The sequence below is a fragment of the Delphinapterus leucas genome, chromosome 3 (genome assembly GCF_059928025.1).
Source record: "Delphinapterus leucas isolate spDelLeu-1000000601 "Yukka" chromosome 3, BTC_Dleu_Yukka2, whole genome shotgun sequence".
Classification (NCBI taxonomy): Eukaryota; Metazoa; Chordata; class Mammalia; order Artiodactyla; family Monodontidae; genus Delphinapterus; species Delphinapterus leucas.
This window is the reverse complement of record NC_143131.1, coordinates 63,152,783-63,177,986: the sequence shown is the minus strand read 5'-3', so window position 1 is coordinate 63,177,986 and position 25,204 is coordinate 63,152,783. Positions and strand designations below refer to the sequence as shown.

At 34.8% G+C, this 25,204-nt stretch overlaps 1 protein-coding gene across 3 annotated transcripts in view; it reads left to right on the top strand.

The window, feature by feature from the left end:
- AP3B1 (adaptor related protein complex 3 subunit beta 1) overlaps positions 1 to 25,204 on the top strand; it is a 276,365-nt gene that overhangs the window by 163,839 nt on the left and 87,322 nt on the right. For all 3 annotated transcript variants that reach the window (XM_089909045.1, XM_022594378.3, XM_089909046.1), the window contains 5 exons: positions 6,341 to 6,527; positions 7,498 to 7,628; positions 13,070 to 13,181; positions 15,960 to 16,107; positions 19,324 to 19,471. In XM_089909045.1, coding sequence (XP_089765171.1) covers positions 6,341 to 6,527; positions 7,498 to 7,628; positions 13,070 to 13,181; positions 15,960 to 16,107; positions 19,324 to 19,471 — 726 coding nt within the window. The remainder of the gene's footprint in view (positions 1 to 6,340; positions 6,528 to 7,497; positions 7,629 to 13,069; positions 13,182 to 15,959; positions 16,108 to 19,323; positions 19,472 to 25,204) is intronic.

Sequence of the window (25,204 nt, the reverse complement as noted above, 5' to 3'; positions counted from 1 at the left end):
GATACTCAACATTGCTAATCGTTAGGGAAATGCAAATCAAAACCACAATGAGATATTACTTCACACCTGTTAGAATGGCTGTCATCAAAAAACACACAAATAACAAATGTTGGTGAGGATGTGGAGAAAAGGGAATCCTTGTACACTGTTGGTGGGAGTGTAAATTGGTGCAGCCACTGTGGAAAACATTATGGAGGTTTCTCAAAAAACTAGAAATAGAACTACCATATTCAGAAAGATACATGCATCCCAGTGTTCATAGCAACATTATTTACAATTGCCAGGCTATGGAAGCAACCTAATTGTTAATCAACAGATGAGAGATAGCCTCATCCACCAGAGGGCAGACAGCAGAAACAAGAAGAACTACAATCCTGCAGCCTGTGGAACAAAAACCACATTCACAGAAAGATAGACAAGATGAAAAGGCAGAGGGCTATGTACCAGATGAAGGAACAAGATAAGACCCCAGAAAAACAACTAAATGAAGTGGAGATAAGCAACCTTCCAGAAAAAGAATTCAGAATAATGATAGTGAAGATGATCCAGGACCTCGGAAAAAGAATGGAGGCAAAGGTCGAGAAGGTGCAAGAACCATTTAACAAAGACCTAGAAGAATTAACGAACAATCAACAGATGAATGGATAAACAAGATGTGATATATATATATATGTATATATATATATATATATATATATATATGTAAAATATGGGGTTGGCCAAAAAGTTCATTTGGGTTTTTCCGTAAGATCTTACAAAAAGCCATAAAAAAGAATAAAAATTTTGCCATTTGCAATAATGTGGATGGACTTGGAGGGCACTATGCTAAGTGGAATAAGTCAGACAGAGAAAGACAAATACTATAAGATATCACTTATATGTGGAATCTAAAAAATACAACAAACTAGTGAATAAAACAAAAAAGAAGCAGCCTCACAGATACAAACTGCTGGTTTCCAATGGGGAGAAGGAAGGGTGGATGGGCAGTATAGGGGTGAGGGAGGTGAGAAAGGGCTGTTATCAGATTATCTGAAATCATCTGTGTGAAACTTTTGAAAATTGTAAAGCACTATAGAATTTAAAGAATCTTGCATTCAATAAAATTTTCTTAATTGAAAAAATTTAAAGAATCCTGCCTAGTCATGAAGTGATGAAATTGATTAGATAGAGCACTAGTACTGCTTAGATTTGCCTCTGGTCTATGTTAAGAATTTTATGTAGTTCTCCTTCCTTTACCAAATGCATTTGCCAGTATCCTTCCGTTTAAAAATTACAACTGTGTGGAACCAGTTTTAAATGCTGAATTCTGTATACTTTTTTATATTCCTTAAACTGATATATATCTAAGCAGATTTTAGGACTATATATATATTTTTTTGATAGGACTATAATTTAAGAGACCTTTTTTATTTTGTGCTGACCTATATAATATTTAAAGAAGGCTATTGTTTGAGCAAATATTTACCAGTTTATTACTTGTCAGAGTATTTAGGTAAAAATATGATGCCCATATTTTGAGAAGTTTTTTTTAAATAATGGATTTCTCAATAATTATATGGCATTCCCCAAAATTCATTTTTCCTATGTCACAGTGACTTAGAGTTAATCCAAAGTAATTGGTGTAAATAGCGCCTGGATGGCATTGACCATTAGGTGGTACCAGAAATGATTCCTTAAATCTAAGAAGCAAAATAATAATAAGACAAAAATTTAATACATAGCTATATATAAGCTATTGAGTATTTCTGTTATTTATGGTACATTTTGTTATTCTCTTTGCTTGTCTTGTATAATTTTATGAATAAAATCCATTTAAATTTACTATTAAACATCCCATCTGGGTTTTTTGTTGTTGTTCTTTGGTTTTTTTCCGGCTGCATTGGGTCTTTGTTGCTGCGCTCAGGCTTTCTCTAGTTGTGGCGAGCAGGGGCTACTCTTTGTTGCGGTGCGTGGGCTTCTCATTGCAGTGGCTTCTCTTGTTGCGAAGCACAGACCCTAGGCGCGTGGGCTTCAGTAGTTGTAGCGTGCGGGCTCTAGGGCGCGAAGGCTTCAGTAGTTGTGGCACACGGGCTTAGTTGCTCCGCAGCATGTGGGATCTTCCTGGACCAGGGATCGAACCCGTGTTCCCTGCATTGGCAGGCAGATTCTTAACCACTGCGCCACCAGGGAAGTCCCTCCATGTTGTACTTCTAACCTCTGCCATGGTTTTGTCTAGTGACCTGTAAGATACAAGTGCAGTGAACAGAGATTTCATTTTAAAATGTGAAACATTTAAATTGGAAAGACTTTGACTTTCTTTTCCCAGTCTTTTTGAGATGCAACATGACTAACCTCTCCCTTTAGAGCAGCATATAGGATGTGTGCTGATAAAGTGAAGTGTGCCCTGATGAGGCAGGTATGAAAAGCTAAGTCCTTCGCTTTTCTAGTGGTGGTGACGTAAGTGTTTGTTTTATCTGATGGTAACTTGATGACACAACAGGCAAGTTGTGTCATGGCCTGTGCAAAGCATGAAGCTCCCAGCTGTCAGTGGATGGAGTAAGAGGAAAACATGGGAAGTTAGAGGTTGGTTGTGGCTGAAATATGTGCAGGAGATAGAGACAGAACAATCTTGCTATAGGCCATTAAAGAGAGTGGTCAGAGCACTCTCACTACAGTAGTTTTGTCATTTATTGTGTACTATAAATCTCAAAACCTATTTATTATTTGCCAGTTATTGTTTTATTTTGTTATAAATCCATCAGCAATAAATTCTTAAAACTTGAAGTGTACATTTAATGAAGAATGAAGAACTGAATTTTTGTGTATCATTATTTAACATGCACAAAATGTTCATCAACTTTTACCATCCACCATGAAAATCATAGTGATATAAATCTGCTAAAACAGGATTAGCATCTACTTAAAAAGTTGGGAGGTATTTTAGGAAGACTAAGCCTCAAGATGACAATTTAATGTATACAGGTGCCAAATATGTTTACATGTCTCTCTGTGAAACATGATCTCATATAGATCAAATAACTGTTTTTTAAAATTTAATTTTGTTCATTTTTTATTCTAAGTTTTCTTTTGCACATATGAGAAATGAAGCAATAATGGTTAATGTATTTCTCCATTAGCAGAAAAAGGACCTGAATGATGCTGGTTTTCAAATAGATAAGCAATTAATTCCAACAATAGTTCGACCATTTTTACTCAAAACTTTTGTACATTTCTTCTGTCAGTGTAAATGGAATCAAAGTAAAGCTTTTGGAAGTTTATTCTGTCAAAATCGCCGTAAATGCTGTTGTAAATTTAAAAGCCCCAACGTGGCTTTCACTGAACGGATGTTGTCATGGTAAAATCAACGTTCTTATTAAATTAAGAAAACTGTGGAACAGAAATATTTTGGGAATTGGTTGTGGTGCATGCATACTCACTCTGCTTATTCTACCAAGTGAAATAAAACTATAATGGTCAAAATTACTGATATTTGATATGTGTAGTTTAACTGAACTACAGGATTCTTGTGATGAAGCTAATATTGAAAAAGCATACATAGGCATGACACCGCACACTCTCATACGCAATTCTTTTTGCTGCATGTGACCAGTGGGATTTTAGAAATGTGATTTTATGAAAAACTGCTTTGTAAATTAGCCTGTGTTCTATATTGACTTTTTTGCCCGGGGCGGGTGGGTGGAGGAGTAGATTAAGTGAAACTTTTGTGTATTGGTTAGATTTTGATTCAAAATCATTTGGAAATCTTTAAAGTGTTTATCAGGTAGAGCACCAAAAACCTTCAGCTTTTGAAAATTTTAGCAAATAACAATTCTTAGAAACAAATCTTGCAAACAGGAAGACATTGAAATGTATCCCTATAAAAACGAAGGAAGAACTGAACAAATTAAGTGGTAAGAGCTAAAAATTTATTTTAGAAGTTCTATCATTTGCAGTATCTCAACTATGGTGAAGACTTTTTTGATGGAACTCCTATTTTTGTGGATAAGTTTATATTTTGTATTAGAATGAAATGAAATCGAGGAGGCAGTTGGTTTTGCATTATCTAAATTTGATGAAATTTTTGTTTACAGTATAGAAGAGAATTATTTAAAAGTTTTATCTCATAAAGATAGTTTTATTGAATGGAGGGGGGAAAGTTAAATATCTAGGCTTGAAATATTTACAGATTTTAACATAAAAGAAAGCATTGAGAATATCCTTGTATTCAACAGAATTTTCTCTGTACTACCAGATCATTTGTTTGATCTGTAAAGAAGACATTTTTTTCCATTAAAAATATTATGTTCTGTAGAGAAGAGTAAGTTGCAAATGTCAACATTTTCATATTTGGTGATCATAAAATTCAGTTTTGAAGAAGATTGTAGGCAATTTTATTTTCTTTAATTTAAAAATAATAAGACCATATAAAAATATGTTCTTCAGATAAATACCAATGATTTGGTTTTAGAGATAGAGCTAAGAAATTGATTAAAGTATATGAATAAATACATATCTGAGTGAAAATTATTCTGCTTATGTTTTTAATGCATCATTGAACATGGATATGAGTTTATCTTTTAGAATTTTATTTTTGAAAATACATTTTTGGTAGAACTGTTTCATAACCTACCAATATAATAAAACAAGTTTTACAGTCAATAAATACATATTATAGAAATTACATAATTTTAATTAAAATTTTCTATCTCAGTTTCAATAGTGTCTGTTAATATTTTGAAATAATTTAATTTCCTAAACATTAATTTCAGGGATCAGAAATAAAAGCAAGATGAATCAGTCCACTAACTCAAAAAATTATTTCAATGAATAGACTTATTTTCTTTTTCTGATTTATTTTAGTTCCATATTCTAAATCTCAACACTCAAAAATAGACTTTAGAGTTAACCTAGTTATAGATTCTCACTCTGCATTTGAGGAAACTAACAGTTGGGTGTGTTTTTCCCAGGTTATCCCAGCAAGCTGATTACACAGTCCAGTGTACAACACTTCCTTTTGACCTGTATTACTCATTTGGTGACTATTTTGCTAATCGTCCTTAAAAATCAGTCATAGAATTTTTCTTATCTGAGGTTGAACCAACATGGTCTAATAATTAGTGGATAGCAGTAGTTGGTAACCAAATTTAGAATAGCTCTATTAACATTTTTCACTTGTATTTTTTGTAGTTCTGCTTTAGTAAAACTAGGTTAATGGTTTTTAAATAGATTATTACTGAAAGAAGGTTGCTTTTTATCCAAATCAATTATCTTAACGAATTAATATTGTACAAGTTTACCACACCATTCCTGTACTTTGGCTTATTGTTATAGAACTATCTTTAGCTTTGCCTGACTTCACTGATTTTATTGTTTTTAATCCACTTCTAATGTCTGTAAAATGTTCTAATGCAGATGTTTAGTTTTCCCGTGTATTATGAATCCTATTTATAGTTAGAATTGTATGTGTGTAACCTTCTAAATTAAAATTATGCTTTTTCAATAAAATAACTGGAGTTTAAAATACAAACCTATTTTGTTAACATTTCAGTTTTGGTTTAATTATTATTAAAATTATCTCAATATATGTTAATGTAGTACATTCAGAAATTGACTTAGGAAATCTTATTATAGTGTAGAAGCTGCTATAATAAGTTGTTCCCTAACATAAATAAATAAATGACCAATATTACCAGAGGCTATAAGCAACATGGGGAAAAAAATGGAAGGAGTCTTTTATCCTAGTTTTTAGAGGGCATCAGCAGCTTGCTTTTATGAAAAAGTAACAGCTAAATGCACTGCAAATAATTTGCAGTAATCCAGTTCAGTGATTCATGTGTCTGCTTTAATGGGTCATAATTCAGGGTAAAGTAACTGAGTGCAGTCAGAGTGCAGACACTGCTTATGCCAGGGACAGTATCTCTTCATAAAACACACCTCAGGAGAAGCAGTTTGCCAGCCCCCTAATACTCTCTGATGTTTTGATGTCCTGCATATTTTTCCGATTAAGTTTTGAGTGCCATGTTTTTAGTTGTATTTCCACATTCATTATTCTCACGTAGACCCTTCAGCGGGTTTGCCATATATGATTATTTTTTTAATGATGCCTTTCTTTCCACTTCAGCAGTTTAATAATCTAGCACATGGCTGCTTCTCGGTACTCAGCATTCACCTCCCCAATACTGAAGAGGACATGTGCTTTGGCTTCAGAATTCCACTTGCAGCGTTAGAAATGCATATTCCCTATGGAACAACATTTGTTTGACATAACCATTCATTTTTATTACCTCTTTAAATATGTTTATCCAGAGTTATCAATAATCATAAATAACTGTTCTCATCTTGTTCTGGTTTTTTCCAACAGACAAAATTGCTTACCCAGTACATATTAAATCTCGGCAAGTATGATCAAAACTACGACATCAGAGACCGTACAAGATTTATTAGGCAGCTTATTGTTCCGAATGAGAAGAGTGGAGCTTTAAGTAAATATGCCAAAAAAATATTCCTGGCTCAAAAACCGGCACCACTGCTTGAGTCTCCTTTTAAAGGTACTGTTTTCAGAATATACCTGCAAAATATTTGTTGTCTAAAAAATTATGACATTATATCCCATTTCTAACATGTTTAAAATTTATCTCTTAGAAAATATAAGTGATTAGCATATGTAAATATATAAGACCAGTGTGCTTTCTACTCATTCATCTGTTCTCCAACGCAAGCTTTATAGTAGTTCATGTTTTTATAGACCTTATTTACCTGAATAATTTCAATCTTCTGATTTTATTTTTATTCTAACCAGATGACTTGGCTGAACAGTAGATAAAAGCTGTGTTGTTCTTGCAGACATTGACTTCATCTCTGTTTTAAATAGATAGCTTTGTTTAATAAGGAGTATATAATTCAACTTAATACTTAGTTATTAAATAAATATTCTGTGTACACTAACATAAGCTTTTCCAGGAAGAATTATTTCATAAAAATATCCCTTTGTATTTGTTTGCTTTTCAAAGATGGAAGTTGACTTATTTTCCCCAGCGTTTTAAAAGGAGTGTTTATTTTCTCAGTTTAACAAGTAGCCATTACAGTGGGAATCAAATGATTATATACTTTGGTTTTCATATAATTTCTTATTTGATGTTGTAAAGCGATTAAAAAGCAGTTCAGTTTTGTAGAAAAACTATTAAAATTCTGAATGTGTTTGTGGCAAGACATGTATATGGATTGTTTAACTGTGCTGTCATTCTTAATATTCACAGTAAAGTAATTTTTAGAGAAGCTACATATCAGAGCAACACCTCTAAACACACTGACTGATTAGCTTTTTTATTGACCATTATGGGGGAGATTATTATAATCTATGGACTGAAATCAGTTTTTTGACCTATGAAGAGCTTCCTAGTTTATATTTATTCCTTGACATTTGAGGTAATATGCCAATTACCTTGAGCTCTGATTAGGATTGTTCTCTGTTATATACAGCTCATATTGTTTATTTTATATTTTCCTCTATTTTAATAGGTAGGGATCATTACCAGCTTGGCACTTTGTCTCATACTCTCAACACTAAAGCTACTGGGTACCTGGAATTATCTAATTGGCCAGAGGTGGCGCCTGACCCATCAGTTCGAAATGTAGAAGTAATAGAGTTGGTAAGTTGACCTTTCTGAAATTAATTTTGTCAAGCAGTGGGAGATTCTGGAATAACTATTGTTTTATATAAAAGCTTTTTTGGTGGATTGAAAATTGCTCTGGTATTTCTAAATGTAATGTGTTAGACATATCTTGCTGCTATGGGAAATAAATATTGTAGTATTCCTATGTCGTTGTACATGTACTGTTCCTTTTCTTCAAGGAAATAGAGAATGGAATTCTCTGCATCAGTGCCACCCACATTTGTGGTATTGCATTTGTAGTTGTGTAGATTCAATTTCTAAGGTATTTAGTTTCATTGGGTTGAGCTTTTCCTACTTAGTTTAGAGTTTCGTAAGCTTCCTGTTAATGTTTTCTAAATCATTTCTGCTGTCTCTTCCAGAAAAACCATGCAAAGTGTTCTTCTCGATTTTCTGATGAACCTTTTTTACGTGAAGCCTAAACATAAATAGGAAGCATCATGTACCAAAAATGTCCTTACACAAGGTCACAATTAAAATGAAAAATACGTTGCTTTCACATTAAAAAAAAAAAAAAGCTCTCTATATAAATAACCTATTCCTAGATCTTTAAAACATGTTGTCCACTAAAGTAAGAGAATTAGTGTTCTTTCCTAGTATTATCTCTTTCTTTCTTACATAAACAAGAGAAATAAAGAGAGGGGTCTTCTGATTGTCTTTAGAGATTGATTATGTGAAATATATCTGATCCTTTTTTAAGTAGAATTAATAAAAAAGAACACTTAGGTATTACATCCTGGATGCTTTTCTGGTAGAACACATATTTTGAACTAGGATTCAGATAACCAGTCTTTCTCACTAATTCCTATGAGAAAGTCAGTTAATCTTCTTGCCTAACTTTTCCATATACAATGGGAAAAAAAATATTACTTTAAATAGAAGAATTTCTGTAACAGGCATAGCTTTTTCTTTTTTTTGCCACACTGCACAGCTTGCAAGATCTTAGTTCCCCAACCAGGGATTGAACCTGGGCCACAGCAGTGAAAGCATCAAGTCCTAACCACTGGACCACCAGGGAATTCCCCAGGCATGGCCGTTTAATTTGATTCTTTTGAGAAATATGTTTCTCTTAACTACACAAACTTGTCTGGCTTTGGAGTGTGGCAAGAGCAGTAACAGCTGATAATGGCTCCATTTAGCAGACCCTGGAGTATACTTTGATAGTTTTATAAACATAATCTTGTTTAAACCTCATAATGATTATAAGTGATGGTTATTGTTATTCCCATTTTGCAGATGATGAAACCAAGGTTCAGAGAACTTAAGTAAATTGCCCAAGTTCCCATAGCTAGTAAGTGATGGAATTGGGATTCCAACCCTTATCTGAGTCCATTGTTCATTCTCCTACTGCATTTTATTATGTAACATGAGGAGAGGAAGCTTGAGCTTGTTTGCAAATCTGTACTATCCTTAGTATTTAACACCACTGTTTTCATGCTGTGACACATTCTCTCTATTTAGAGATGATTTTTTAAATTATAAAACTTATTAAAAACAAGTTGCATGCTCCTCCTTGCAACTAAGTTTGGTGATTTCCCCTCAAATCTACATACTAGGGGCTTCCCTGATGGCGCAGTGGTTGAGAGTCCGCCTGCCGATGCAGGGGATGGGTTCATGCCCTGGTCTGGGAGGATCCCACATGCCGCGGAGAGGCTGGGCCCGTGGGCCATGGCCACTGAGCCTGCGCGTCCGGAGCCACAACAGTGAGAGGCCCACGTACCGCGGAAAAAAAAAAAATACATACTACTCTTAAGTATTCTTCAAAAAAATTGGCTTACTTGTGAAACTTTTGGTCAGGTGCCAGAATAAAAAGAGCATGTTCTTTGTTATGATTCTTTCACAGAAATACTGTCTCTCCTAATTTCTTATGTCTGTTTGTTGTTTTTATGGTTCTGTCCTTTTTCATTGTTGGGTACATGATGTTTTGGTCCAAGGAGAATCATCCTTTTATCCTACCCCCGCTTCCGCCCTATCCTTCCTCCTTGCTGCCCCAATCCACCAAAAAAAAGTAAAATAAAAATAGTTTGTCATCTCAGAAATTAATAACAATGCCATGCAATTTAATTTGGTCTCAGCAGTATCCTTATATTGGCTGATAGATTGGTTGGTTGGCTGGCTTCTTCTATTTTCATGTGCTCTTCTAAGCATTAACTATCTTAGAGGGACAGTACTTAAATAACCTATTTTCTTATATTCGTTTCACCTGTCCAGTTCAACAGATACAAATTGATTTCCTTTTCATTTTGCTGACTACATTGTGAAAATTAATAATTGGTAGCTTATGGAGGATAATTATAATTGATAGAACTTGGTTGGAAAAAACTGTCACTCTCCGTTGATGCCATGCAGAAAACAGTTTCAGTCTGTTGGTCTCTGGACATACTGACTTAAAATTATACTATAGAGACTCAAGTAAATATAAAAATAATGCACATAGTTTTATTATAAGATGCAGCTGCAACAATGCAGAAAGTACTGTTCACATAGTCTTTCATTCTACCTCACCCCTCTAAAGTCCCGTCAGTGTATTTCATGCATGTAGTACATATGTTATCCTAGTTTTACTATAGAGTGATCTTACAGGGTCACATCTTGTTACTATGAAATATAACTTAGTAAGAATAATGGCCTAGGCTTAGATAATCTGATATTTTAATCAAAACAACATGGGGCTTCCCTGGTGGCGCAGTGGTTGAGAGTCCGCCTGCCGATGCAGGGGACACAGGTTCGTGCCCCGGTCCGGGAAGATCTCACATGCCGCAGAGCGGCTGGGCCCGTGAGCCGTGGCCGCTGAGCCTGTGCGTCCGGAGCCTGTGCTCCGCAACGGAAGAGGCCACAACAGTGAGAGGCCCGCGTACCGCAAAAAAACAAACAAACAAAAAGAACATGAAACCTAGTCCATTGACACTAGAAGTCACTTTGCATTGCATACTACCATTTCCAGGATATCAGATATGATATATATTTATGACACCAGTAAGCTTTCAAGATTCTTTATAATTTTTTTTTGCTTAGTTCTAGAAAATTCTTTTCTCCCCAGTTACAGAAAAACTGTCTTTTGCATATCAAGGGTATTTTGCTTTATAAACACATCTACTATCAGTTACTATCAGTATTTTATCCTACATAGGAACTTTCAAATTAGTGCCTTGCTATTTTCCTCCTCCCTTTTCCCTGTTATTTCTTTTGCTTAGAATGATACAATTATCATAGTCATAAAAGACCATAACAAAAAGTAAAATATTTTTATTGTTAGCCTTTACCCTTTAAAACCTAAAACTCCATGAATAGAGAGTCCATGGCCATGTCAAAATAATATACCCCTTTGAGCATAGGAGCCTGATTTTCCTTGTTTGTTGACTCAGTCTTACCCTGAAAGCCATAGTCTAAATTAAGTAATTTTTTTTCCTATAAATTGACTTCACACACTTTTTACTAGCCTTCAGAAAAATATTACTTGTTTGGATTTAAGAAAAATATGAACTTCACTGTTCACTAAATATAGGAGAAATTTGTTTATAGAATACTATCTTTATTTGTAACTGGAGGACAGAGCATTTTAAATATACATAAAAGAAGAAAGGAATACTGCTGATCTTATGTTAGTATCTTATTCAAATATATTTGAGTAATTTTTACTTATTTTTCTATTATTGTCCAGATAGTAGTTTTCCAAGTTACTGAAGCTTATCCTTTTAAGCAACATATCTTAAGCCCATAAGCCCTCTAGATCAGTGGTTTTCAAACCTAGCTGTACACTATAATCATACGGAGCTCTTTAAACAAAACAAACCTATGTCAGACCTGCACCAGACCAATTAAATCAGAGTCTTAGGAAGTGAATCCCAAGCATTAGCTTTTTTAGTATTAGTATTTTTATTTTTGTTATTAGTATTTTTAAAAATATTCTCAGGTGATTCTGACATATATCCAGTGCTGAGAACCCCTCTTGAATAAGAACCTCTATCCTACTATAAATTTCTTTACAACAAAATGTTACTCTAGCAGGCTAGCACATAGTAGAAGCTCAAAAGTGTGATGAATAAATGAGTCTTAACCGTTCTTGACCTTTTAAAAAATATACATTTTCTTGCCCTTTAAAAGAGAGTGTATGAAGCATGATTTAATTTTTTCTTAATGAATCAAAGTCACACTTATGAAAAAAATTTCTTTTACTTTAGTACACTGTATTAAAGTTTTTAAGGTGCTATCACCCAACTAATGATTACTGTGCCAGACACATTTAAGGTGTATCAGTGTACAAAATATTCAAACATCTCTGCTCTCCAGAAGCTGACATTCTAGCAGGGATAGACTGACAGTTAAATATACAAATTGTATACAGTAGTATGTTAGAAAGTAATAAGTGCTGTGACCAAAAAAAAAGACTAGAGCAAAGGAACATCAGAAGTACCAGGCATGGGAGGTTGGAATTTTGAGTGGTCCTCCCTGAGGTGGCATTTGTACAGAGAATTGAAGGAGGTGAGGGAATGAGCCACGCAAGTCATGTTGGGGGAGGATATTGGCAGTAGGAACAGCTTTGAGGAAAGGCCTGAAGAGGGGAGCATGCCTGGAGTGTTTGAAGACACTGTAAGGAGTGGCCGGAGGAGAGTGGGCAGGAGGGAGAGCAGCCGCAAGAGGACCAAGAGGACCTCAGGCACGTAGGGCTGAGCAGAGTGCTGTAAGAACTTCATTTTTTCTGAGTGAATGGGAGGCCTTTTGCAGCATTTCAGACAAAGAGGGACTTGACTAGAGTTAATCAAATCATTCTAGCTGCTGTGTTGAGCCAGCTTGGAATGGGGGATGGGAGGTGGGCATAGATACAACATAGCCGGTTAGAGACTGTTGTAATCCGGGAGAGAGCTCTGACCAAGGTGGTGGTTATAGGCTTTCTTGATGCATTAGATGTTTAGGATAGAAGAGAAAGACAGAAGCCAAGATTCTGTCTTGTTAGAACCCCAAGGTACCCCAGGGTTCAGGCTGTTGAGATGGTACGGGCTATTTATTGCCTACACTAAGTATTTTCTTTCTTTTTTTCTTTTACCTCAGTATCAAGCTGTGAACTTGAATTTCTTACTGCTGTTACTGTGTCTGCCTCTAATTGCCCTCATCTCTTCTAGACTGTCGTACTTTAGTTTAAATCTTCTGTAGACCAATGAATACACAAGTGTTTAAAATCATATGTTAAAACAAGGTTGTTGATCTAACATAATAGGCTCTGAGTGAGAGTTCATGTCCCTTTGCTTAGGGGTAAAGGGGAACAAACCAGTGTCAGGATTCTCAGAGTTGCCTTCTCTGTTGAGGCTTTAAACTTCCTTCTGGGTTCACAGAGTATTCTGAATGACTAGTTTACCTGAAGACTGAATTCCTTAATGAGAATTCATTGATATTTACATTTTTACTTTTTTTTTTTTAATCAGGCAAAAGAATGGACTCCAGCAGGAAAAGCAAAGAAAGAGAATCCTGATAAGAAATTTTATTCTGAATCTGCAGAGGAGGAGGAGGACTCTTCTGAGAGCAGCAGTGACAGCGGTGGGGTTTTAATTCATTGAAAAACATTGTTCACTATAGCTTATATGCTGTGCTTCCTATAGACCAATAAGGCCTAGAACATAATATTCAACAAGCTGGTTTAAATGAAGTTTATACCATTACAATAATTCCTTTCACTTACATATCACTGTTTTCAAAGTAATTTCTAACGCCTTTTCATTTGACATTGCCTCTTGGACCCACAACTAATAAATGATAGAATTGAAACGGGAATGCATGCTTTTCTGAATTCTAACCCATACTGCCTGTGATATTCATTAGCATATTGAAAAATGTAATTTTATATTTGATAAGCCTTTAGTGGGGCCTTTAAAAGTAACTTTTCTTTTGTATTGGGTTGGCCAAAAAGTTCATTCGGATTTTTCTGTAAGAAAAAACCCAAACGAACTTTATAGCCAACCCCCAATAAAATGTAAAGTTTATTTTTAACCTTGAGCAGTCTGTTCTTATCCATTTTTTACTCTTTTACTTCTACATGAAAGCTAAAATTAATAAATCTCTTGTGTATTATAAAGAAACAAAGAGCTAAAAAGATTGAGGGCAACCACATGCAATGAAAAAAATACTAAACAGGAAGGATCTAGAAGTCCTGAGTTTTAGCCAGGCAAATTGAATAAGGCACTTACCTTCTCTATATCTGATAAATGAAGGGGTAGAGTTAGATGCTTTTTAAGTCTCTTCAATACTGAAAGTCTGAGTGATTTGCATAATAAAGTATATATAGGAGTTACATACTCTTATTAACAGTTAGCCTAGTAAACTTATCTGATCCAAGACCAAATGACATCTCTTTCTTTTAAAACCTTTATTCCTTGGGAAGCCAGGGCTGCTCACTAACTTGGTCATCCATTACTTGACATTAAGGTAATTCATTCATTTTTTCCTCTGTTTCCCCTGTCAGAATCTTTGTTTTCAGTATCCGATAAGTTAATCTGTGGTGTTTTACCTTCTGAAGTAATATGCTGAAAAATGGGGGAAATTACTTCAATCCAAAGAGTTAATGCTAAAAAATATGGAATTTCAGAAATGATATAGACCATTGAGAAAGACATGTTGTGTAGTTGAGTGTTTCATATAGATATTTGTCTCCATCCCATTTATTCACAAGCTCCTGTCTGTTTAGAGTCTAACCTTTTTCAATACATATTTGAAGTATTCCATTAACATTATGGCTTTTCATGGGATTATCTGAGTACTTACAATAGGGAGTCATATGTCAGAGTTCCATTCTGGCTACCAGAGGAAAGAGAGAACTTTTCTCATTAGAAGTTACCAGTTTTTTTCAAGTGAGCATGCCTTCTTGAGGATAAATGAATTTCCTCAAGGATTTACCTAACTTGAAAATTTAAATAAACAGTGCCTGAAGTGAACTGGACCCAGATTCATGTTGAACTCCCATGTAATAACATGAGAAAGTAACTTAGATGCTATACTTTCTTATTTATTTATTTGTTTGTTTATTTATTTATAGCATAAACGATTTATCTAAGTTAATATGTACGTGTGCTTAACTTTGATATCACAACAAATTCAAAATATTTTTATTCAGCAGTTTTGTTTTGCCTTTGTAAAGTTTGGGTAAAATAAATTTTGCTCTTTGTAAAAGCTGATGATAAAGAGTGCCTTACCGTGTGGCAGGCACTGTTGTGTCCTAATCACCTTTACATGTTTCAAATCATTTAATCTTCACAACAGCTCTTTGAAGTAGCCTTTGCTGAAAGGAGAACTGAGACCCAAAGAGGCTGAATAACTTGCTCAGTCTTACAGCTTGGTACACGGCAGGGCCAGGGTTTGAACTCGGACATTGCAGCTTGAGAACTCATGCTTATAACCACTTCAAGCTGTTCCAAAAGAATATAGGCACTCCTAGCTTTTCGCTGTGATACGTGAATTAATCCTCATAAAGTAGCTATTATTTACCTATTAGAATACTGTTTTAATTAGAGGTTACATTCCTGTCTGAGGACATTTCATCAGATAGATCATAGGCCGGGACAACAGTTTGTCCTCTTATCTAGGATACAACTCTGCACCTATAATCATTTCAACTAGTAAAAAATTATGCTTCATGTTTAAAATACACATAAATATACTATATGTATCACTTCTGCAAAGAGCCCTAGTATACCATAATTTATTCATAAAACATTTAACTATATAGTGCCTCAGTGTAACTTTATCATTTCTTTGACCTACGGAAGACTCCTATACTAGCTAAAATAAGCGCTTTTTAAGTAGTGATGTTGCTTTATTGCCTTTGAATTTAGGAATTTTTGAAGATGATTTGAATGACTCATTTCCCTCTCAAAATTGTTTCCTAAGAAAATTCAACAATCCCTTCCTTTTCTCTAAATAAAATTTCTCACTATAAGTAGAGGAATTAAAATTATTTCTTATTCTTATATCATGCTCATAATCATTCTTTAAATGAAAAGTTTTTGCCATAGCTAAAATACTTATGGGTTTGAAGAGCAAGATAGGCTCACTTTGGTTTAGTTTAGATCTTTTCTTTGCCTTTCCCCACTCACTAGCAGAGTGCCTTCTCTGTGCATTGGAGTCCCGCCATGCTTACCCTGCCGCAGGGTTCAGGAGTCTAAGTGACCAGAGGGCAGAAATAGGAAATGTGGAACACCTGGGGTCCACTAAACTAAAATTCAGCATCTGGTTTCATTTGTGATGAATGTTGACACTTACTTGTGTCCTTATGTATAATTAAATGGCTATAAATCAAGGAGCATCTGGATATCTTTTTTCCAGAGAGTGAATCTGGAAGTGAAAGTGGGGAACAAGATGACGAAGGAGACAGCAGTGAGGAGTCCAGTGAGCACGAGAGTGGGAGTGGAAGTGGGTCAGAGGCAGAAAACAAAAGAGCAGCCAAGAAGAACTCCAAAACCAAAGGAAAAAGGTGAATTATTTTGTCAGAATTTCCTTCAAAAACATTCTTTGGTCTTTTCCCCTGGTCTAACATTGAGTGAGAAAATAAGTGTGTGTGGTTTTTTTTGTCCCAAACAGATTTTAAATCTTGTAATATTAATTTAAAATACTAATTCATATTATTCTCTTACTTGTAATGCTCAGTTTTCATTTTGAACTTGAAAAAATCTTGGGGTTACATTTTGAAAATTGGTGTAACCTTGGAAGGCTGAGTTAAGTGATCAAGCAGACGGCATGAAACACTTAATTACCTTTTGAAGCAATTTTGCTGAGGGTGAAAATTAAATCCTTCAACACTTTGCCATTATGTAACTAAGACAATTGATTTTTCTAAATAATGTTATATTAAAAAGATTATGATCCAAATATTAGAGTCAGGGGCTGTGAAGGAAGACGGTCATAAGATATTTAAGTGTTAGCACTTTTTAAGATCTCCCATTATCAACAACATTATCATGTATTAAAGTGTCATTAAAATTTTGAGTAATTGGGGCTGATACCTTGGATTGTCTGAGTCTGTTTGCCCCACTGCTGTCAGTGAGTGGCCTCTGCAGACACAATGGCCCTTTCCCTGGGAGCCTGCTGCCCGCGCACTTGACGAGCTTGGAGCCTAGCTCAGTCTTGGCTGACAGCACTGATTGGGGCGCAGTACGCTCTCTGCTCCTTTTATTACAGACAGTAATTAAAGCAGCTCGCCCTGCCACTTCCATAACAAACACAGCATAATGCTCTAATTATGACTTTATTAATTTAAGTCAGGATTTAATGATTTTAAAAGTGATTTATATTGTTTTTCCTGTTCAGAACAAATGAAATCTGTAGGTTAAATTAATACAGGCTTTTCATCATTGCAAAGTTAAAAAGCTAGTTACCAGTAAATTCTTTTCATTAGATTAACATCTGAAACTCTAAGCAGTAAGGTAAACAATAATTATCCATCAAAATTGAGTGATGCAAAGCAAAATAACACTTTTACCTTCAAAACCTTATCTTAAAGGCTAGAAGTTAAATATATTCAGAATCATTCACTTGTTGCAGCAAGCGAGTTACTTGGTTTGTAGTAGCCTTTTCTTAGAGAGAAGTTCTGTGCTTCTAGTTTAATATCAGAATATCTGTAATTACATAGTTTATAAAAAGTGTCTTATTTCTTAGAAAGGGAAGTTATGTTCAGTGCACTAAATATCCTTTCCAATAGCAAAAGTCAATATACTAGAAATTTATAATCATAAATTGTATTAGTTTCATTCTTTTTTCTTCAGAAATAGACTTTTTTTTAACCCATGTTTGAATTTTTAAAAATTGTTTATTATACGAAAGGAAATCTCAGATACATTCTAAACCTTATATTTTTAAGTACATGTTTTAACCATTAAATTGGGGATAATAAATTGCCATTCTTTGCTAGGGGAAGAAAAAAGAACAACATACGTTTTAGTCATCAAATATAATTACATGTGCTCTGAGATGTTACCATGACTCCATTTTTAATAAATAGCAATCATATTTCCTCCACAAAATTCCATTCAGGGAAATATCGAGTCTTCCCTTGCCTCACCACTCTCCCTTCACTGTGTGTTTTTCTGCTTGTCTCTTAGAATTTTTTTTTAAAACTTTGCCAGTATAACTATATGATAATTTTTTAAAGCTGAGGGGCTTTAAGTATCTTCAAAACCACCCTTTAGTAGTCATAACTATTTATGACTAAGTTTGAGTTTTATACTCCTAAGTATTTTCATTGAAGGGAAATACTCCAAAGTATTTTCATATTGGGTAGTGGAGAAAATATGGTCTTTATAGTAAGACAGACTTGAGATTAAATTCCAGTTCCACCCCTCCTGGCTATGTGTCCTTGAGCAAGTTACTTAACTTTCCTCAATATTATAGGATAATAATGCGCCCAGTAAGAATATGTTAGAACATCTGAATTAGATAGTTGCTTATGAAGTGCCTAATACTCTTTGGCACAAGATAGATTTTTTTTTTTTAAACCAAGTGGATTTTTAAAGCAATACACACACACACACACACACACACACACACACACACAGTAAAGAGAACTAGACCTTCAAATTTGAGCAAATAAAAAAGACAACAAGGCATCTCTTTTCCCCTGAGAGAAGACCTTTTGGCTATCTTACATGTTATCTCTTCTTGGAGACCTACTTCCCTTGCCTTCTGCCTGCCTTATTTCTCTTTTTCAACTCATGTGTCTCTTCCTCTAGAAGCGTTCCCACTCTCGGTCAAGTTTGTTTAGATGCTCCTCCAGGTGTTCTCATGACACAGTATACTTTATTACTTATTATTTTCCACGCTTTATTGTCACTGCCAGCTTACTTCTCTGTATCCTCCAATGGACGGTAGACTCTATAAGGGAGTACATAGAGATCATCTGTATCTTACTGACCTCTGTTATCCTTAGCACCTAACATAGTGCCAACAATATGGTGGGCAGTCAGTAAATATTTGTTAAGTAAGGGAGCGAGTGAACAAATGAATGGATAGCATCAGCACTTAGATTTGATCGTTTGGTATTTTAAAACTTTATATCTGATTATCTTACATTTTTAGTAAGACTTAGAACATTAGAAGAATTCTGTTTTAAACCAGTTAACATTTTCTCATATAATATGTTTAAGGGTCACATTAGGGGACATATGTTAATACTTTTCTTGGACAGAAAAATCTATAAAATGCAACTCTGTTTCAGCAAAAGTTGATGTATAAATATTTAAATTTATTAATGAACACTTAGTATTTTGAAACAGCATTTTAAAATCAGCCTATCTTTGAAGTTGTTAACGTTAGCACCTAATGTGTATTTCTGGTAAATCAAACATTTAATTATTAATTATTTTCTATTTATTATATCATTCAGTGTTATTTTATAACCTTCTGCATTTGAACTGTGTGTGATGTGGTATAATTAGTTTTGAATGGGTTCTGATTTATTTGGTTGTAGGTAATACTACCTTCCTCATTTCATTAACATGTTCTGGAATTTTAAAACCATTTTTACTGTCTTTCTGTACACTAAAAGGAAATGGTTCTCAGTGAAATACACTTCTCTATAAATATTTTGGTTCACAGGCAAAATGGACAAATGGTAACACTTGTCATTTGTTTTTTCAAACTACTTAAGCTTGTTTATATAAGTATCTAATATTTCAAAATTTGTTATTCTGATTAGTGATTCTGAAGATGTGGATAAGGAAAATGAAAACTCTAAAACTTCAGATTCTTCCAATGCTGAATCTAGTTCAATAGAAGACAGTTCTTCAGATTCTGCATCAGAATCAGAATCTGAAAGTGAATCTGAATCCAGAAAAGTTACTAAGGTAAGAGATTACAAATTTTTGTAACTGAAAATAAATAGTCTTATAGTCTTTTCCCAATTAGAAATAAATATTTCTGAAAATTTGTGTTTTGTTGAGAATCAAGAAACCAGGCAAGGAATTTAATATGTCATTGACAACTAAAATAAACACCATCTTTATTCATCCACACCTGTGATTTTATTTTGTTTTTTTCTAGATTATCGCTTCCCTTATAATTCAACTCTGCAGAGAAGTTAGAAACTTTTTTTAACCTAACCCTTTCCAACAAAAATTAGAGACCTCAGTGTTATGAGTATGACTTTTTTGTTCTTGGCTGTGATGTGACAAGGGAGGCTTTTGCCAAAGGGGAAGTAAAGGGAAGTCACAGAGATAGTACTGAGCAAAGAAATATAAATATACATGCATCCTAAGAAATTGAGACTAATATGCTTTTTAAAAAAATATTAGGCATTTGGAAATAGAATATTTTTAAAGGTTTAATTAAAGAGTATGCATTCTTTAATAGTTAATAAAAATGCAGTAGCCATATATTTAAAACAAATGCAAGAACCACTTATAACACAATGATTACGCTTTTTGGTATAATATTTGTAACACCAGAATTTGATGCTTAGCAGCAAAAAATAAAACCATGAATTGGAAAAGTGTAGTTTTTAATACACAATTCAGACCTAATACATATCTTTCTGATCTTTAATTATTATTCCCTGCCTATAAATGGATCATGGTGTTGCTAGGTTTCAAATGCAGTGGTTTTTATAAATAAATGTATTATTCCATATGTTGAAAATATGGTCACACCTTGCCCATTATTGAATTCAGTTTCTTTTTAACCTATATTTTTCACTTACTTGTTTTGGTAACGTGAATTTCTTTAATGCTATTTGAGTAGCCAAGTATGAAAATAAATTCATCAAAGTAATAATTGCCCTCCTCCATCCAGAGATTTATTGTTAAGGAATAAGCGTATTTAAAAAAAAAAAAAAAAAAGAACAAGCATGCTTAAAAATTAGCTAGTATTTGTCTTACCTTATTTCAAATATTCTTGAATATTGTAAAACCTATCTGAAACTTGAATTTATATTTAAAACATATCTGTGTAGTATGTAGTCTAGGATTTTTATTTTTCAAATATTCACATAAAATCTTAGAGATTTTTAGGTTTATTAATCTGGCCTCTTACAAAAACTTACCACACAGTGAGTTTGATATCCTCTCATTTCCTACTTAAATTACAAAAAGCTTAAGATGTCATTTAAAATAAAGGAGCTTTAGGGCTTCCCTGGTGGCGCAGTGGTTAAGAATCCGCCTTCCAGTGCAGGGCGCACGGGTTCGAGCCCTGGTCCGGGAAGATCCCACATGCTGCGGAGCAACTAAGCCCATGCGCCACAACTACTGAGCCTGTGCTCTAGAGCCTGAGAGCCACAACTACTGAGCCATGTGCCACAACTACTGAAGCCCACTCACCTAGAGCCCACGGTCTGCAACAAGAGAAGCCACCGCAATGAGAAGCCCGCGCACTGCAAGAAAGAGTGGCCCCTGCTCGCCACAACTAGAGAAAGCCCGCGTGCAGCAACAAAGACCCAAGGCAGTCAAAAATTAATTAATTAATTAATTAATTTTTAAAACCACTTATTAAAAAATTAAATAAATTAATTAAATAAATAAAGGAGCTTTAGAAATTGAAAATAAACCCAGAGTAAGAAATCTGTGTTTTTTAAAATGACCAAACAAGAAATTAAGTAATGGGAAATGGGTGGAATTAAAGTGAGTTGTTCTTATGAAGTTTTGTAGAAGTTGAAAAATTGTAGACTTTAGTGCCTATATAGTGTTGGGCTTTAGGGGACCCTATTAGAATGCCACAGAGGTACCCCAGCTCAGAGATTCAATTTATTTCTTCTTTGGTGCGTTCAACAATCAGATTAAATCTCTTAATAGTTGAAAATATTTTACTGTAGAAAATCAGTATAAAATTTCAAAGTAATGCAGTGAGCCAAGACTCTTGAGAAATTCAGGTTTTACTCACATTGTTGATAGTTTTATGTCTATGTGTTTTGCTTATATAGTTTATTTTCTCTATATTATAATGCCTTTCCTGTCAGTAACAGGCAGATAAGCTTGTTTGTTTTAATTTATATTCTCCACCTTGGAGCCACCATAACTATTTTTTTTTGCTATTTCTTTCTGAGTGATTTGAAGTGTACCATGCAATTACAAGTGTACCAGTTTTCTAATAATGGGCAACTCTATAATTGTAGGAAAGTCCTCCTTGCACCAAGTGTTGTGGCTTCTGCTCTAAATTATGAGTAATGAAGGCAGATGGTGGGTGCTTTACCTTAATTTAGCATGACAGTATGTTAGAGCTGCAAACTCATCTGCCTTAAATCTGCAGCCCAGCTAAATCTATACTTTTACCCTCTCTCTTCCTTTTCTTTCACTTGGACAATGTATTTTGGGGATATCGAGCATGAAAATGGGAATTTGAGGGTATCTTGAATATATGGCTTTAAAAACAGTTCATTTTATGGTGGTCCTATGAGATAGGTATAATGTTCTCCTTGTTGGAAGATAATATCTTTATGCTTCAGTTTCCTCATCTATAAAGTAGAAATGCTACTACCTACTCTGCTTTTTTCAAGTGCTATTACAAAAAAATCAAATGTGAAAGATCAATGTAAAGCCCTGTATAAATATAAAACAGCAGTGTTAACATTTTTTAACTTGAACATTAATTCCCTGAGAGACCAACAGTATTAGAGTTACAGAAACCAGTGCTAAAAGGAACCGAAATTTTTTTGTAACTCTTATGTCTCCTGCATTTTCCAATTCTTTTTATACCATTCAAGTTAGGAATTGACGTTCAGGTGTGACCCCTTACCTGCAGCCTGTGATCCCATCTACTTTTTGCAGAAGACTGAGCTGACATTCACTGTAAGCATATCCCACCTCTGTGCTCTCTGACACACAATCTCTATTTACCCTCCTCCTTTTTCTTTGAATGGAGCTTTGAGTAAGCTATCCCTATCCACATAGCCGAGAATAAGTCCTGTTTCCTTTTGGCCTTGTTTTGTGGATAATCACCTGCGTCCATTGTGCCTTCAGTCTCTTTTTTCATTAATTTCTCCTGCACCAACCAAAGCACTCAAGGCTTTCCTAGCATTTAAAGAGAGGAGAAGGGAGTGGAAGAGAAAGAGAGAATGTGTGAAAGTGAGAGTTCAGAAGAATAATCTAGATATTCTCCAGCCACTACTTCTTAACCCAATTATTTCTTAGTCCCTTTTAAATTGGTTTCTACTCCTATCACTTCCTACAGATATTGTTCTCTGAAAAAGTCAGCCGTGATCCTTCTCCAAACCCAGTGACCTTCTCGTAGTTTATCCTTCTCTGTCTTTTTATATGACTATTCCCCTACTACTTGATATTCTCTGCATGCTTTTTCTTCTGACTTTTCTGACCCTTTAATCTTTTGGTTGCCTCACTTTTTACCTCCTTCTGACACCCCAGTGTGAACATTGCACCGAAGTTAGTGCTTATTAGTACACAAGTTTTTCAAAAATATTAATTGATATGAATTAATTTAGTCCTTTTTTTCCTCTACAATTTACTGTTGTAAGACTCATTAACTCTCCTTTTTTTTAACTAATTTATTTATTTTTGGCCGCATTGGGTCTTCGTTGCAGTGCGCAGGCTTCTCATTGCAGTGGTTTCTCTTGTTGCAGACCGTGGGCTCTAGGTGTTGCGGGCTTCAGCAGTTGTGGCTCATGGGCTCTAGAGCACAGGCTCAGTAGTTGTGGCTCGTGGGCTCTAGAGCACAGGCTCAGTAGTTGTGGCGCACGGGCTTAGTTGCTCCGTGGCACGTGGGATCTTCCCGGACCAGGGCTCGAACCCGTGTCCCCTGCATTGGCAGGTGGATTCTTAACCACTGTGCCACCAGGGAAGTCCCTCATTAACTCTTGTAGCCTCAGCTAAAACATTTATCTGAGTTACTTCCATGGTAATATCTCTAACTAAATCCCTACAACTGTAACTTTTCTTCCCAAATTCAAACCAAATTCTTAGACCTCTTAGGAAATGCTGGTTTCCCAAACCCAATATAGCCCAAAGACATGATCTGTCATTTGGTACCAGCGTGCTTTCTGTTCTCCCAGATTTGTAGACCCATAATTGTCCTTGACCCCTCCCATATCCTATATGTGTACACAGTTGCCAAGTCTTAGAGATCCTGTGTATTATTTTTGATATCTGTTTTTTCTTCTCCTACCACCACCATTGTAGATCAGCTCTTCATGACCTTGCCCATAGACCATTGCCTTTGGTCATTCTCAGACACTTCCCCAACCCCAATCCTTCTCTACAGCTGCCAGATTAATGTCAAAGTTAACTATAATGATGCCTCATTGTCATTTGAGTTCAGTAAACTCCTCAGGCTAGCATGTCCAAACCCACCTTTCCAGTCTTAACCTTCTTTGTGTTCCAATCCCAGTGGACTATTTGTGGTTCTTATGCTGTATGCTTTTCTGTTTCTGTGCCTTTGTTCTTCCTTTTACATCATTTCTCTTATTACAGAAAATATAAGCTGAGGAGAAAGTGGCCTTATATCAAGGGTAGTCCCTCCACTTCTCCTAGTTGAGAATGACTGCATGGAATGAAGGATATTACTGACTAGAGGGTATTACTCATGTGAATGGTGTAGGGACAGTCAAGAGGGTGAGAACCACTGTTGAATTGTTTATGTTCCGAAAGTGTTTGTCATTCAGCACCATACCCTAGCATATCCATAAGACAGGAAACTGCCGTCATGCATTCTGGTGTCATGTTTGTTTGTTTCTGTTATTGATTGGGAGATGTCCTTGTTTGAAGTCAGATATTGTCAGTGATGACCAAAGAAAATTATCTTTCTCTTCAGTTAAAATTATTTTGATGGGCAAGCATATTTTTCTTTGTAGATGTTCTTTTCTGAACCAAATTTAATAAATATTTTCATGTGAGTCTAATCCTTTTTATGAACTAATTATTTTGCCCTAAATGATACCTGTAGCAAAATTAGTTTTAATAGTTCCGTGTTTTCAGTACTTCACATACTTCACACGGTGTTTGGGAAACTTTCTGTTTGTTTGTTTACACAGAAGCGTGGAGAAAAGAATTAGTAATACAGGCTACATTAAATCAGGAAGAGATTTATATCACTTTATCCTGTGTTTTACTGATATAATTAAGTTATATTCTGCTTGTAGTTAAAATTATGTGTCGAACAGATGGTAAAATTTTTGTTTAAAATATTTTTTTTAAGTTGCCAGGGTTGTTGTTTTCTTTATTGAACCTGGGCTTCAGTGTTTTTATTACCAGCCAATAAGTTAGAGTGTTCCCACTGACTATAGTTATTTCCACCATCACCTTGTTAGTCCCGCTCTTCACACCTTAACCGATGGAGTAGTTCTGATTATATCTTCAGTGTCTATGCACCAACTGCTGAAGATTTAGATAAGCCGTGATTAAAAAAATAAAAATTTTAAGTCATAATTGTAATTTATTGTGAATAATTTAATGTATTTTCCTTATAAATATTAACAGCATTTTAATTACATAAACTGTGTATAAAGCATAATAATCTATCGATGGAAAAATAATATATTTAATATACTTGCACCTAATAGCATTAAGACCATGTCCATATTTGAATCAAAGATTAGTATGTGTCCTAGCTTTGGGAAAAATAGTACTGTCTGTATATAC